Genomic DNA, 17,485 nt, shown 5'->3' on the forward strand with positions numbered 1-17,485 from the left:
AAGAACAACGAGGAGGACTACATCACATATGCTGGTAGAGTTAACAGACACTGAAAAGTTCAAACTGGACATATTAATGCCAGGTATGTTTAACCCTTTAGTTTTCAGATTACTCTGTTAAATGTAATATTTTTTTACTTAAATTATTTTTAATTAATCATACATTATCTTATAGCTTTGAGGTTTCAATGACGTGATTGTTCATTTTTAGAATGTCAATGTAGATTAGGTGTGAGAGTCCTGATCTGGTCAGTTTAAACATAAAACTGGTAGAAAACTTTGGCCGGATATGGCCAGTTTAAACACTAAAGGGTTAAGTGCCTGAAATTTCTCAGGGACTAATTGCAGAAAAAGACGCAGAAGTAATAACAAGAATTCTCGCTAAGCTGGAACAAAACCAAGCTGTAACCTTACAACAAGTGTCAGAAAAGTGTGAAAGAATAGTAAATTTAAGACATGACACAGTGAAAATTGAACATAAAGATTTCTCCCAAGTGAAACATGAGTGTCGGAAAATACAAAACAAGCAGAGTAGAAATCAAGTGTGTACTAAAATACAGTACAAACAGGACAAAAATCAGGAAACAAACCCATGTCTTGCATGTGCAGGTCTACACCTGAGAGAAAACTGCCTATTTAAGAAAGCAGAATGTTTCCATTGTGGAAAAATTGGACATGTAAAAGCATACTGTAAAACCAAGATGACAAAACATTGGAACAAAGACAAACGAATAAACAAGATATCGTTGAAAGAAAATGGTAATGTGACAAAGAGGAAATTTATAAATGTGAAAAATGAAAATGTAAGATTAAAAATGCAGTTAGACACTGGAAGTGATATTACCATTGTGAATGAAGAAACTTGGAAGTAAGCCAAAATTAAGTAAATCTACAAAAGTAACACAAGGTGTTATGGGTAAAAGATTGTATTTTGTAGGTGAATTTGTGTGTAATGTGACATTTCATAACCAAATGAAAAAGGCAAAAGTATATGTGTTAAAAAATTTAGCAAATCTATTCGGTACAGAGTGGATGGAACTGTTCAAATTGTGGAATATGCTCATAAGTGTTTTGTGTGGGAATATAGACGGTTCAGTCAAAAGTCCGAATGCAGCTGAGGGATTGAAATGAAGAATAAAACATTTATTTCCAGATGTTTTCTCATATGAACTGGGCTGCTACATGAAAACAAAGGAAAAATTGTAGTTAAATCAAGTGCAACACCTATATTTAAGCCAAAACAGAAGGTACCACTCGCAGCACTAAGGAACTTGAAAAACTTGAAAGCCTAGGAATAATCAGGAAGATGGACCACTTGGATTGGGCAGCATCTACGGTCTATGTAAAAAAGAAAAATAATAAGTTAAGAGTTTGTGCAGATTTTTCAACAGGATTGACTGATTGCTTAATCTCACTTAACTACCCATTGCCAAGTCCTGAGGAAGTGTTCACAAAATTGAATGGAGGAAACTCTTCTCAAAAGTAGACCTCTTGGAGGCATGTCTACAAATCCATGTAGAAGAAGAGTGTTCACACTTATCAGCCATTAATACACACCATGACTTATTTAAATTTAAGTGTAAAAGTGGCTCCTTACATATTTCAGCAAGTGATAGATACAGTGCTGGGTAACTGTGAATTTGCTATTGCCTATTTAGTTGATATCCTAATAAAAAGTGAATCACACTAACAACATGTAGAATATGTAAAAAGTGTATTCAAAAAGATAAGAGAATATGGTTCTAAGTTAAGTGAAGAAAAATGCAAGTTCTTTCTGAAAAAAATTAAATACTTAGGCCAGATAATAGATAAAAACAGATGCAAACTAGATCCAGCCAGAGCAACTGCTATAAAAAATATGCCCACACTGAATAATACGATTATGCTACAAGCATTCTTGGGTTTAGTAAATTACTATCAAATTTACATTCCAAATATACACTATGTAAGGACCCTGCTAAATGATTTGTTAAAGAAAAATGCAAAATAGTGCTGGACTGATAAGTGCCAGAAGGCATTTGACAAATTAAAAAACATTTTAACATAGATCTTATTATTAACGCATTTTGAACTGAAGTTAGATATTATATTGGCTACAGATGTGAGTGATTATGGTGTAGGAGCAGTGCGCCTGCACAAATATGATGATGGGAGTAAAAATATGACAATGTGTCATGATCATTATTACCAGCCAAATAGAAAAGGAAGCATTAGCAATCACATTTGGTATGAAAAAATTTCACTGATATATTCATGGAAAAAGTTTCTGTTTACAAATCATTGCCCAGTACTGTCAATATATGGTTTTAAAAAAGGAATACCAACACACACAGTGAATAGACTACAGCAATGAGGCACTACATTATTGAATTATGATTACAAAATGGAATTTTTACCATAAAAAAAACTAGGGCATGCAGATGGTTTGTCCAGACCGATACCGAAACATGGCGAGCCATTCAAAGATACAGTAATTGCAGCATTAAGGTCAGAAAGAGAAATAAAAAATGTAATGTGGAAAATGGTACAAAAATTACTGGTGACCCTTGAAGGCATAAAATGAAATGTGGAAAAGGACAAATTCATAACACAGTTGAAAAGAATACTGTGGACAGGAAAAGTAAAGAGAAACAGGATTGGTGCGAAACAAAACCAAGATGTGAACCTATACATAATTTGTGATGGCGTACTGATGTATGCACAGAGAGTAGTAATACCTGAAGCATTGCAAAAGAAAATGTTGAGGGAATTCCACATTGGACATCCAGATATTTCGAGGATGAAAGCTTTAATGCATAGCTATGTGTACTGACCAAAAATGGACAGAGAAATAAAAAAATTAGTGAGAGGCTGCAGAGGATGCACTCTAGCAGCAAAATTACCGATGATAAAATATGAACCTTGGCCAAAAGTAAATGTTCCATGGTTGAGACTACACATCGATTTTGCTGGTCCCTTAAACATTTCATACTACTTAGTGGTAGTATATGTTTCTCTAAATGGCCAGAAATGTGTAAGTGTAAAAAGCCAACCTCCTCAACTGCAACAAATTTTCTACATGACCTGTTTGCGAGATTTGATGTCTTAGACACGATAGTGTTTGACAATGGAACACAATTTGTGTCTTTTGAGTTTAAAAGTTTTGTAAGAATTTGCTGTAGAACATGTAGCTATAATGCTATACCAATACCACCCCAGATCTAACAGACAAGCAGAACACTTTGTCAATATGTTCATGAGAGCCCTAAGAAAGTCAAATAAGGAAGTCATGGATGAGGTAGCTCTACAACAATTCTTAAGAGTATACTGTGTGAAACCAAATCCAAATATACCAGCAGGTATGTCACCAGCAGAGCTGATGCTTGTGAAGAAAATAAAATCAGTCTTCAACAATTTGCTATCTGGTAAGAAAAGAAAAATTGCAATGGATGATACAGCAAGATATTTCAAAATTGGTGAAAATGTATTTGTTAGGGCATACAGAAAACAAAATTGGGAAGATGGTGTGATTACCAAATGCATAGGAAAAATGCTATTTTTGATAAAAGGAAGAAAAGGAGTATACAAGAGATACATAAATCAACGAAAAAAGGATTTGTTGAGAGTGAACCCCAGAGAATGGAAGAAACAGTGAAATGGTTATATAATACATTTCAACTCAAACGCCACTACAAATAATTGAACCCAGATGCACAAGCAAAAGAAAAAGAAAATGTACGGAATTCCTGCAAGTAGATGCCAAATGAAAAAAGTATTAAATGTGTAACTGCATGAAAAAAAAAACACAAAACGGGAGGTGGGTTGATGTAAAAATTGTTACTAATAAAAGAAATAAAATTACACTCCCTAAGAAAAAAGCGAAAAATTTAAAAGGAGAGATATTGTGGGAATAATAGAAATGAAGGGACACTCTTCCTACATGATAAGTGGTATGTGCTAGTTGTTACAAACACTGTGACATAGGAAGTTGAAAGAGTGTCAGCCAAAGGTCAGTTGTAAAGACATGATAGATAGTCATGTCTTTACTTGTCTAACTAACTATACTGCTATACTAGAGTGGGTGTTACAACAGTCCAACAGAGGATTATAACATTAACAATGTAGTAGGATTACATTAAATATACTTGAATGTGATAAAAAGGCAGTAGCATTTCATCTGGCAGTAGCATTTCATCTGTCTTTATGTTCTGAGTTCAGATTTCACCAAGGTCAACTTTACCTTTCATTCTTTTGAAGTTGATAAAATAAGTACCAGTTGAACACTGGTGATGATGGAATCAACTTATCCTCCCCTTTGGTCTTGTGCCAAAATTTGAATTGCTGGCCTTGTTCCAAAATTTGAAACCAATATGCTTGAAGGCTGTGAGCTGGCACAATCATTAGCATGCCAGACAAAATGCTAAGCAGCAGTTAATCCATCTTTATGTTCTGAGTTCAAATTTTGCCAAGGTCTCCTTGGCTCTTCATCTTTTTTTTTATGGGGGGGAGGATAGGTCGATAAAATAAAGTACTAGACCTCCTCCCCAAAATTTCAGGCTTTGTGCCTATAGTAGAAAGAAAGAGTATAGCAAATACACTGAAGAAATCTTACCTTGTGGCTTCATTAAAGAATTTTGGCTTCCTTGCATTGGTGATGACAACATCAAAAAGACTTTGCCAATCAGGACCAACAATATAGCGCATGCCAGCATCTCTAATAGAAAAATGTTTAGTTGTAATTAGCAAAACTGAAAGCTACACAGAAAATATCCATATTTTAAATGTAGTTAGATAAATTAAGCTATTAATATTAAGTATAATAACAAACTCACACAAAAGGAAAGCCGCTGTTTGTAATAAGAAATAATTTTTTGTTAGCTTCTGTTAATCGTTGTAACAACATCAACACTTCAGGGCCTTTAACTAAATATTTTCCTAAAATTGAAAAAATATAAAATTCATTAAAATTGGTAAAATTTTAAAAATGCAAATTATAAACTACACTTTAACAAATAATTATAAATTTCTTCATAAAATTGTGGAAAAATAATGAAATTAAAAGAAAGAATTTTTTTATATATTATCATTAACAGGAACATGTTTTCCATTTCTACTGGAGACTAATACAAGAAAAAAATGTAGAAAAACAAAATAATAATAATAATAAATCATGAAAATAACATAATTTGGAATTCATAACCACTCATTAACCCTTCTCCTGTACAAAGTATTTTCATAAGTTTATCTTAAATATTTATGCTTGTTTCCCAAAGACAGCCACACCTATGTGCTAACTTAATTCATCTTAATATTAACTGCTTTGTTTGTTTCTTTATTTTCTTTGTGAAGAGAAAGAGAGAAGAAGCATACACCTTGTAGTCTCTCATAGTTAATGGAAATGAGGTTGCTCTCTTATCCAGACATCAGCAATCAAGTTGTCAAATATCAGTTTCAAATTTTAGCACAAGGCCAGTAATTTTGGGAGATGGGGAGAAGTTGATTACATTGACCCCAGTGTTCAACTGTTACTTATTTTATCGACCCTGAAAGGATGAGAGGCAAAGTTGACCTCAGCAGCATTTGAATTCAGAACATGAAGTTGGATGAAATGCTACTAAACATTTTGCCTGGCATACTCTTTTATTCTTTTACTTGTTTCAGTCATTTGACTGTGGCCATGCTGGAGCACTGCCTTTATTGAGCAAATCGACCCGAGGACTTATTCTTTGTAAGCCTAGTACTTATTCTATCGGTCTCTTTTGCCAAACCACTAAGTTACGGGGACGTAAATACACCAGCATCGGTTGTCAAGTGATGTTGGGGGGGCAAACACAAACACACACACACACACATATATATATATATACATACATACATACATACATACATATATATATATATATATATATATATATATATATATATATATATATATATATAAAACAGGCTTCTTTTAGTTTCCGTCTACCAAATCCACTCACAAAGTTTTGGTCGGCCCGAAGCTATAGTAGAAGACACTTGCTCAAGGTGCCACGCAGTGGGACTGAACCCGGAACCATGTGGTTGGTAAGCTACTTACCATATAACCACTCCTGGCATGCTAATGATTCTGCCAGTTCACTGTCTTCAAGTTGTCAGATATTAAAATAGCAGGAATAGTTTTAGTGACATTATATCAAGACATCTCAATGTGGCACTTTGGCTAGGTGACATCAACTGCAGCCTTTGAGGTTGACCAATGCCTTGGGAATGAAATTTAGGAGATGGAAATTGTAAGAAGCCTGTCTTAGGACATGAGTGTGTATGCATGTACACATGAATGTGTGCGTGTGTGTGTATGCATGTACAGATGCATGTGTGTGTTTAGCTCTGCACATCTTTGTTTTGATGCCATTTTGGATAGTCTCATATAAACAAAAAGTTGGGCAGTTCAACAATTTGATGTAAAAAGATGTAGAGTAAAGTTCAATATTAAGAAAGAAAAAAATGTTAGGGTTTCTATCAAGAAAAGAATCTAGCAGTAGAATAGTCTTAAGAAGTCTCATCTAATCCATGCCTGCATGGAAAAAGTAGAAGTAAACACAATGGTGGAGGTGGTGATGAGGATGATGATGATGATGGATGATGATGATGAAGAATTTAGTTATTTCAATCAGAAACTATTATTATCCTGTTACATATTGCTCGCTAAAACACAGTGTGACAAAAACTGAGAGCTCCCAAAAGGCTGCTCTACTTGCTACAAATGGCAGTCAAGTATCCTTAAATCATTTTAAAAATGGATGGACACATTGGATATTATGGTCCTAGATTCACTGAATGAAGGGATGATCACAACAGGAGTAGTTTTGATGGATTGTGACTGAACTGCAGTTAAACAGTAATCTTCTACATTCTTGAATAAATTAAGAAGTGTTTACATGGTTACTTGACCTGGTACAAATAACACCAATTTCCCATCAACTCACACCCAAGAATCTTAAAAATGAAAGATACACAGGATACTGTAGCCATAGGTACACTATGGAATGATCATGGTTGGAACACTCTTTGATCATAGATGTGCTGAAACACAGTTGACCATAAAGTAAATAATAACAGTAGTTAGCAACAAGGGAAATAGCAGTCAAATCTCCCACAAAATTATAGTTTACCAGCTTAAAAAGGGAAGCAGACATTGGATAATACGGTCCTACATACATTGTGGGTTATGTAAATATGTAATAGCCATAGGTGAGGCGTGGCTGTGTAGTAAGAAGCTTGCATTCCGATCATATGGTTCCAGGTTCAGTCCCATTGCGTGGCACTTTGGACAAGTGTCTTCTGCCATAGCCTCAGGCTAACCTAAGCCACATGAGTGGATTTGGATTTGAAAGAAGTCTGTCAAGTATATATGTGTGTGTGTGTGTGTGTGTGTGTGTCCTCCACACAGCTTAACAACTGGTATTAGGTGTTTACACCCAAGTAACTTAGCAGTTTGGCAAAAGAGATCAATAGGATAAGTACCAGACTTTAAAAGAAAATTACTGGGGTTGATTCCTATGACTAAAAATTCTTCAAGGCAGTGCCCCAGTATGGCCACAGTCTATTGACTGAAACAAGTAAAAGATAAAAGATAGTTTGAACAACATGGAACATAGACTGTCTACTAAACCAGGGTAGGTTGTTGTTTACCTGGGTCTAAACAGACTGGCCTTCTAAGTATTAATTACTACTAAATAGTATGTTCTTCAAAATATTTCAAAATTACAATTTTCCAAAAGATTTTATTTTTATGCTGCAAATAACAAACAAGTGTTGTTTTTGCAGACGTACTCGATAAGAAGAAATAAAATTATTAAAAACAATTTAACAATGGAAATATAAAAAAAAATAGTTTTATCTACTCAGAATTAAGATTTACTTATTAGCAGCTGTTTAGCTGCAAGTTAGATGCAATAATCTTGTCCTTTCAAGCATTGTATGCCTAACTACATTATCTAATATATCACTTCTTTTTCAAGAAAACTAAGGTTTCAGTTGAAGGAAATTTAGCTGCTACATCTAGCAAGTTGTGTGATCATATAGATGCTCTTTTATAAGCTTGAACAGAATTTAGTAATGTTTATATGTGAAGAATAGAATGAAACTCACCAATATTAGACATGATTTCTTGATGTAGCTGACCAGATAAGTGAATGTCTTGTACTGCAGACTATAAGAGAATGGGCAAAATGAAGCAGTAAGAATGGTTTTAGTTATCCTAACCAAACCTCACAATAATTACCAAAGTAAAAGCCAGTCAAGGGGTTATCTTTTCAAATAACCTTCTTCTGTTATAAACAACTCCAGCAATAATGGATGATAATTTCTATGCATGAAAATGGTGCTACTTTGTATAAAGGATGGGACATAGATTAGCTTGACTGGATTATGTTCCTAATGCATATTTAACCCTTTTCATGTCATCTTTGGTTGAATATATATGGAATAAATACAAAATCCCAATTTAATTGGTTCACTACTAAAGTATTGAGTTCTATATCAGATGTTTGCAATGTGTAAAATATAATATTTGTTTTTATATATAATTATGTATAAAAAGAGTCAACCATTAATTGAAGGCTCATACCAAACATGTAAGTAAAATATTACATTCATTTTTATAAGGAAAAATTTGACAGTGACTTAGTAGTTTTGTTGGTTGTTGGCTTCATCGAAGCTAATGACTGAACTTTTTCCTTGTAAAAATGAACTCACACATACACACACGTAACAATACCACCCATTTATTCAAGCATGGTGGTACAGTTTTAGCCATGCAGGTCGATCATTTGGCATTTCATCTTTGCACTTCTACATTCTAAATTCTGGCTTCACCATTTATTGGCATAAATATGTGTTCCTTCATCTACATAGAAATTCACACAAGAATGACATAATCCTTCTCCAAAATGTCATTGCCAAGATCTGTTACTGGAATTAGGTCTGTAACTGGAAGTATGAATGAGCTGACAGCTCTCTTCCATCTATGACTCTTCTTTCCTGATTCAAATGCAGTCAAATGTTACCAAAGAGAATCTTTATTTATGTTACTGTCATTACCTGAAATAAACAAATTCTAACAAAGCTCCCTTCTACTAATACCAACACCCACTTTGAATTTACAAAGCAAAATTCAGAGTCTGGACATAAGTAATTCTAGTAATTTTCAGTAAATAACTTTGGATGCTTGTCAAGAGTGAATGCCTGAACAGATCTGGTCTAAACTGAAGATTTTCAAACAACATTTTAAGTTCATTTTTTTACCAACAGAAATTTGACATATCTATCTTAAAAATATATTTATAACTATATATAAATATTTGCATAAATACTTGCAACAAGAAAGTATTTATGCAAATATTTATATATAGTTATAAATATATATTTAAGATAGATATGTCAAATTGCAACAAGAAAGTGAGACTGTTATTTTCCAGCTCAGTACAGTTTTGTGAAAAACTGTCAAAGCTAAATTCTTTAAAGACGCCATATTTGAAACGTGGCAAAATTGATAAGCTATATTATACAAAGAAATAGAAAAAAAGTGAGATAAGAAAGGAAAAGAAAGGAAAGAAAAAGGGTGGGGGTAAAGAAAAGCAAACAAAAGAAATCAAATTATAAAAGTCAGTCAAAGCTAAAGAGATATTCAAAAGTACTTACTCGGACATCATGAAAGACATATTCAGGGTCAAAAGGAATACTGTTACGAAGGAAGTACTAAAACAGAGAAAAAAGAAAACAGGATATTTTCAAAAATGAAATATCAACAAAAACAAGACTTTTAAAAAATTTACTTTCAGCTAATTTGTTTCTACATTATGCATAGGCATATTAGCTACATCATATCTGGTATCAGCTACATTAACTCCATTTTTATCTAAGGATCCATTATATGGTTCTTCTGACAGAGATGGGTACAAGCATAGCTGTGTTTTGCTACCATGTGGTTTCAGATTCAATCCAATGCCATAGGACCTTGGGCAAGTGTCTACTACCATAATGATGAGCTAGCACATATATACAAACTAAGCTATCCACCTCAGTACTAGCTGAATTTGTGGCTGCTTTATATCAAAGATGAATGCTCTATGCTATTGATTAAGGAAGGAAGCCAAGTATGACTTCTCTGAGGAGCATTCAACAAACCTTGAAACAGTCAATCAAAAGACTATCTTTTTCTTCCACAGCTGCAACATAGAAAGAATGTCTTCACATATTTCATTTAAGGCACAGTTTTGAAATATTTAAATTTATTCCAATGCCTTGTGAGCAGAATTTGCTAGATTGAAACTGTGCAGAAGGCTATCATATATGCATATATATATATATATATGTACAATATCTATTTTATGCACAACACAGCATAAATTAAAAGAACTGGAATAAATTTAAATATTTCAAAACCGTGCCTTCAGTGAAATATGTGAACATATTCTTTCTATGTTACAGATTGTGGAAGAAAAAGTTAGTTTTGATCAACTGTTTCAAGGTTTGTTGAATGCTCCTCAGAGAAGTCATACTTGGCTTCCTTCCTTAATCAATAGCATAGAGCATTCATCTTTGATATAAAGCAGCCACAAATTCAGCTAGTACTGAGGTGGATAGCTTAGTTTGTATATATGTGCTAGCTCATCATTAGTTAAACAATATCTATTTTATGCACAACATTCTCAGTATTTCACCTAAAGTAGAGTAAGGCTTTATAAGAAATAGGATCACATGCGGTCGTATCGTGTAGGAGACACGGTCGCACGTGGTCATATTCCTAATGAAATATTACAGACCATATAATACATACAGCGGCAATAGAACACAAGTGGAATGACAACAAGATTTCTCTTTGAGATATATACAAATCAGGTGAATGTGATTGACATAGAAAAGTACCTGATGGTGAAGGCGGCGAATATAGTAGGCTTCTTGTGATGTTTGTATCGACATAGCAACAGATAGCTTAAGGTAGTTCTTAGAAGAACTAGAACTCAAGACAGATAATTGATTTACCGTTTATGAGGTACACGGAGTGTAAGAGTTCCATACTAAGATGTTGCGTCTCGTAGTTGAGATTAATTGAATCACTTGTTGTGTTTTATCTTTCTCTTGATATGAATATACTTCCAGATATATTAACTGTAGCCGTTTTTCCCATGGTGAGATTTTCACCTAACCGCTAGAGTTGAATCCGTAGTTGTCTTGTGTACAAATTAAACCTTCATAGATAGAGACGATGTTTGGCGATGAGTTGTGTCTGTCGCTTGGTTTTTGCTGTGTCTTCATTATATATTCTACTTGGTTATTTTTCTCTTGATATAATGGTGGTCGCCTACCTTTCAAACTGGAACATGGTCGAGTATGCTCTGTGCGGTCAGAGGTTTAGTCCTGAGAAGGACTAGAACCAAAGACGAAAAGTGTCTGAGAACACTTCTTTATATAAGGTTTATGTGGCTCAAACGAACTTCAGAAATGAAAAGCTGTGATTGACTGCTTGGAACAAATGGCGCGAAAACAAGCGGAGGCAAATCGCGTCACGTGACAACCAGCGGTGTGAACGTAGTAGAGACCACTTGTGTCATATGTCAATCAGTGGCGCGAAAATAGGTAGAGACAAATCGCGTCACGTCTCAACCAATTGGATTAGTGTTTACAACAATGTTAAACTAGCCGAAGATGTTTGTAATCTCGAACGAGATTATTCTTAATACTCTTCTCAAACAGTGAAGATAGCAATGAGGGAAACGATATTGCTACAGCTTAGTAGTATTTAAATTTATTTCGCTTCTGATTTATGTTGTGTTGTGCATTAAAATAGATGTTGTTTCTTCAGTTATGCAATACTTTAGAAGTACAATATGGATTTTTTCCTTTGCAACACAAAGTCAATTTTTGTAGATAAGAAGTAAATCAACCCTGGTATATCACAAGTACTTTTTTTATACACTACAAAGGGGTGAAATGCAAGGCAAACACTGGCACAATTTGAACACATGTGTAAAACTTTACCATTTCTGTCAAATCACTACACTGGGGAATGTAATTTGAAATACATTTTCCATTATTCAGAATTTCTGGGAAATTAATTTACAACTGTAATAAGTATTTAGTACAGTAATAAAGTAATAATAATATGTAATATAGTGTAACTTATTAACAAAGACTTTGTTTATATATTGTGTCATTTAGCATACAGGGAACTAATTCAAGGTAATTTTGAACAAGGTAATAATATATTGATTTCAATTTTTGGCACAAGGCCAGTAATTTGGGGGGAGGGGTAAGTCGGTTACATCAACTCCAGTGTTCAACTGGTACTTATTTTATTGACCTCGAAAGAATGAAAGGTAAAGTGACTGCAGCAGAATACTAGCTAATTTGGTTAGTGTGGGATGGATTTGAGCCACCAACATAAGGATAAGGGTTACTACGCTTTACCAACTGAACCACCACAAGAACACAAACAAGATAATAATATATTAACAAGCATTAAAAGACTTTTACCTCAGTAACATTTGCTAACAGCGTAATTTCTGGAAGGGCAAACAGATCCATCAATTGATGCATTAAACCCTGATAAAACAAAAGAAATTCAGGATAATCATTATAAAGTACATAAAATGTCAACAAAGATTTTAATTATATATTTTTAAAATTTGATATTCCATTTTTCTCAGGGTTTACTTACATATTAGTGAAATGAAAACAAGGAAACAAAAGAAAAAATTAATGATTGGTATAGGCTGGATGATAATTCATAAATGAAGTGATCTCTGAATGTTGAGCTCAAAAAGATATTATGAAGGAGTGTAGTAAGTAATGAATAGACTTGACCAGCAAAGAAAAGTAGAGGTAAAAAGAAATAATAATACTAATACTAATAATATTAGTAGTAGTAGTAGTAGGTCATGTGCTGTTTATCTTGATATGAGATCACCATATCGCGCACATATGGTTGTGATGCATGTGCCTGGTGAACCCTTATCAGACTGGTAGTCATGATGGATATACTGGGCTTCATATATTTTACCCCAGTGTCACTTTGACGGCATGCACTGCTCTCTCACTCAATAATAATAATAATAATAATAGTAGTATTAGTAGCATACACAAGAACAGTCTCTACAACTGTCACAGGGATCAATACTAATAATTTTAATGTAGCACAAATATGTCTTATGAAACAAAGAGGAAAACTATTGCTTGTCCTATGGTTAATCTGGAAGAGTGTCCCCCAGGAGAGAGCCAGCCTGAGGTTGAAAAGTCATCCACTGGCACAAACTCTTCTCAGAATACGAACCTGGATGGTCACTTGAATGGGAACTGCCCCAACTTGAGCCCTCCAAGTTCATCACCATACCCACCACGGAAAGAAAAATGAAGAGGATCAAATGGACCCAAGAAGAGTATACAGAAGTAATATACACTGATTAATATGCATTAGGCAGGCCATCTCACCAAGAAAAGAACTGCTTTTAGCAAAAGAAACACTCCATGCAAAGAATACAAGGATTTGAGTAGAGAAACAAGTTTTACAAGCAAAATAAGCTGTTCACATCCAATGTGAAAACATTCTACAGAGAACTAGGGAAGGAGAAAACAACCACTGAAGACCCCACTCCCATGGAAGAAGTTGAAAACTTTTGGAAAAATATCTGGAGTGATGAAAACATACAATGAAAATGCAGGCTGGATTAGATACACAGAAGGGTCCTACCAAAATTTACCAAAACAAGCATAGGAAGACATCACAATAGCAGACCTAAGGATGACACACATGAAGGCTCATAAGTGGAAATCCTCTGGTAATGATAGGGTGCCAAATTTTTGGCTTGCATTGCTCCTGTGCACACATGAGAAGTTAATCCATTTAGTCAATGAAATTATGAGAGATCCTACAAAAACACCAGATTGGTTAGCAAGAGGTATTACTTAAGTATTCCTGAAGAATAATGAAACCAATTTTCCCCAAAACTATTGGCCTGTAACATGTCTATTTACCACGTATAAAACTTCAACATCCATCCTCATGGAGAAAATATACAAATTTATGGAACAGAACAACATTTTCCCAGTGAACAAAAAGGGTGCTGATGAAGTTCTTATGGATGCAAAGACCAACTCTTAATCAATTGCATGATTCTTCAGAACTATCATAGCAAATGCAGAAATCTCAGTTCCGCATAGATTGATTATAAAAAGGCCTTTGACAGCACACAGCATTCATGGATCTTGAAATTGCAGGATATCTTCAAAATTTCTCCTGTGATTTCAAACTTCCTGAAGCACATGTCAATGTGGAATACAAATCTCCAGTTATACATCTCTAATGGAGTACTGACCACAAAAAATATTAATATCAATTGCAGCATTTTCTAAGGTAACTCACTTTCACCTTCAATTTTTTGCTTAGCCCTGATACCCCTTACAAGTGACCTTAACAGAATAGGGTATGGATATAAAATTGGCAACAAAAAAATAAGTCATCTATTTTATATGGATGACTTAAAACTTTATGGCAAAGATGATAACGAGCTTGAAGGACTACTATGTACTGTGAAAGTATTCAGTGATGACATCGGAATGGAATTTGGTCTTGATAAATGTGCCAAGGCCACTTTCCAGAAAGGGAAATTGAAGACCTCACATTCAGTGGTGTTGGATGTTGACACAGTCATAAAAGAATTCGAGCAGGAACAAACTAACAAATACCTCAGAATAAATGAGAACTCTGGCATTCAACATGCAAGTATGAAAGAGATCAGGCAAGAATGTTACAGGAGAGTTCAAGCAGTCCTAAAATCCGAGTTAAATGCATATAACAAGGTATTGGCTATAAATTCCTTAGCAGTTCCGGTTAATATTTACAGTTTCAATGTGTTGAACTGGAATATGAGTGAAATAAGGAAGATTGACAAAAAGATCCGTAAGCTGTTGACTTGCAATAAGATGCACCACCCAGACATAGATTATTTTTACCTACCTAGAGCTTAAGGAAGCTGAGGCTTGATCCGATTTGAAATCTCTTACAAAACCACACAATTGGCCTGGCAAAATATCTTGAAACATCTAACGACTGGACGCTAAGACTCATTGAAAACCATGAAAGATGTAAAAAACTTCATTCTGTTACGAAGGAGAGCAAAAACTTTTCAAGTGAGTTTATGCATAATACTCAGGTTGAACAGCATGATGGAAGTGCAACTGTAGTCGCAAAGAAAGTGAAATCAATAACAAAACAAAATATGTTTGAACAATTGACTGATAGGTGGGAACAAAAACCTCTGCATGGCAAATATGTGACCTGTAGCAAATAAGGTGATATAGAACAGAAGCACACCCATCAGTGGCTATGGAGCTCAAGGCTAAAGGCAGAGAGTGAAGGCTTTATCTTGGCTACTCAAGAACAGAGCTTACTGACCCAGAACTATCGAGCCAATGTGATGAAAAATGTTGTAAATTCAAAGTGCCAATACTGCAATGATGAGATTGAAACAATGGACCACCTAATCTCTGAGTGCAAGATTTTAGCACTAGTAGAATATAAATCAAGACATGACAGAGTTGGCCAATATCTACATTGGATAATGTGTCAGCATTACAAAATCAAAACTGCTGACAAATGGTACAAGCATCACCATGAGGCTGTAACTGAAGTAGAAAATGTAATGATTCTTTGGGGCTTTCCAGTATGTACAGACTGTACCATCAAAGCAAATAAACCAGATATGGTTGTGAAAGACCAAAATAATATAGTAAATATCTATTGATTGACAGGAGCATACCCTGTGACCATAATATATTGGCAATTTAATAAGCTCAGAAAATATAAAGATTTGGTAATTGAAATGGAAAAGATGTGGCATCTCAAAATAGTTACAATACCAGTGATTGTAGGAGCACTTGAAATGATCAAAAAAGGAACTGAAAATTATTTAAAATGAACCCTGGCTTACCATCCATGCAGGAAGTGCAAAAGATTGTCTTAACTGATACTTCACATGTACTGAGAAGAGCATTGTCGCTGTGAATTTCCTTTTCTTTTTCCCCCTTTATTTTCTTTGTTTACTGTTTTATTTTTTATTTTCTCTCTGTCATTCTTTCCCTTTTTCTCTATCACATGACTTTGTAAATGAACAATTGGTGTGTTTATTTTAATGGTCTACCAATGTATAGTGCATTTCTCTGCCCTAGGTGTCATGAAGACACTCAGCAAAAAATGGAAACAGAGTAGTAGTAGTAGTAGTAGTAGTAGTAGTAGCAGCAGCAGCAGTAGTAGTAGTAGTAGTGGTAGTAGTAGTAGTTCTAAATTGTATATCTTAAGAGAACTAGCCTAAAATAGATAAGGGCTAGCTGAATACTAAAATGACACCAGGTCTAATACTGGGTATGTCAAGTTAATGGGTCACTGTTAAGCATTTAATTAGCTATAGTCTGCCTGATCAGAATTAAATAAGACTATTCTTCAACAAATGTAAAAAACACATCAACCTATTTATTTTATATCACAGTTTGTAAACAATAATGTTGTTGGTTACAGGCTTCCAAGGGACTAATTGCTGATTCACTACATTTCTGGTGACTAGAATGACAAGGAGTACTTGTAACTTGGTGTATCCCAGGGTACTTCATTCCAAATGCATCAGCTTTCTATTGTTTCTTGCTAGAGTTTATATCGTTCATCAATGTAGATTGGTGAAAGATACACAAACATAGAGACACATGTACAAGCACAGGCATGCATACACATGTGCATGCATACACACACACACACACAAACACACATGTAACAGGTTTCTGTACAGTTGATTCTGCCTACCAAATTCCACTCACAGATAGTGATCGACTCAAAACCATGGAGGAAGACACTTGCCAAAGGTGTGGCACAGTGGTAAAGAACAAAAAAACCATGTGATTGTGAAGTGAACTGTTTTACCACACAGCCATACTTGCACCCTGCATATTCGACTTGATGGGTAATGAAACTGAGTTTTTTTAAAGTCTGTATCATAAATCAAATCAAAGAGGTTTCTTATGTAAAATAATTTATTCAGTGTCTTATAGGACTCTAAGCAATAAGAAAGTCATTGAAATTAAGGTTTTTATCTGAATGACTTACAGTTCCATAGAAAGTATTCATACTCTCCAGCGGTACATGTGTGCCATCATATAGCTCCTTCACTTCCTCATCAACAACTGGCCTCAGACCTCTGTAAAATAGAATATGAACATAAAAGAACATGTATTTAGGGTAGGACTAACATAAACAATATCACCAATAACAACAGCTGTAATTAAATGTCCTTGAAGGACCTTCTACAGGGCTGCTCAAGCTGCTAAAAATAAAGGCAAGATTTTCCTCAAATTACACCTTCTTGTTTCAAAAATGGCAAAAGGATAATGTAGTCCTGGATATACTGTCTTTAAAAAAATGTGATGTCATGGCTGGACGATATTAGACCATACATTTGCCTGACAAAGGTTAAGAAGA

The 17,485-nt window shown here is 34.6% G+C and overlaps 1 protein-coding gene across 1 annotated transcript in view; it reads right to left on the reverse strand.

Annotated features, from left to right (window-relative positions):
* The window catches only part of LOC115210731 (5'-nucleotidase domain-containing protein 3), a 57,443-nt gene that overhangs the window by 16,491 nt on the left and 23,467 nt on the right, over nucleotides 1-17,485 (reverse strand). The window contains exons 5-10 of the mRNA XM_029779440.2: nucleotides 17,114-17,204; nucleotides 12,499-12,567; nucleotides 9,664-9,720; nucleotides 8,113-8,173; nucleotides 4,812-4,914; nucleotides 4,592-4,693 (exon numbers count right to left, since the gene is read on the reverse strand). Of these exons, the coding sequence (XP_029635300.1) occupies nucleotides 4,592-4,693; nucleotides 4,812-4,914; nucleotides 8,113-8,173; nucleotides 9,664-9,720; nucleotides 12,499-12,567; nucleotides 17,114-17,204 (483 nt within the window). The remainder of the gene's footprint in view (nucleotides 1-4,591; nucleotides 4,694-4,811; nucleotides 4,915-8,112; nucleotides 8,174-9,663; nucleotides 9,721-12,498; nucleotides 12,568-17,113; nucleotides 17,205-17,485) is intronic.

Source organism: Octopus sinensis, linkage group LG4 (assembly GCF_006345805.1).
Source record: "Octopus sinensis linkage group LG4, ASM634580v1, whole genome shotgun sequence".
Taxonomy (NCBI): domain Eukaryota; kingdom Metazoa; phylum Mollusca; class Cephalopoda; order Octopoda; family Octopodidae; genus Octopus; species Octopus sinensis.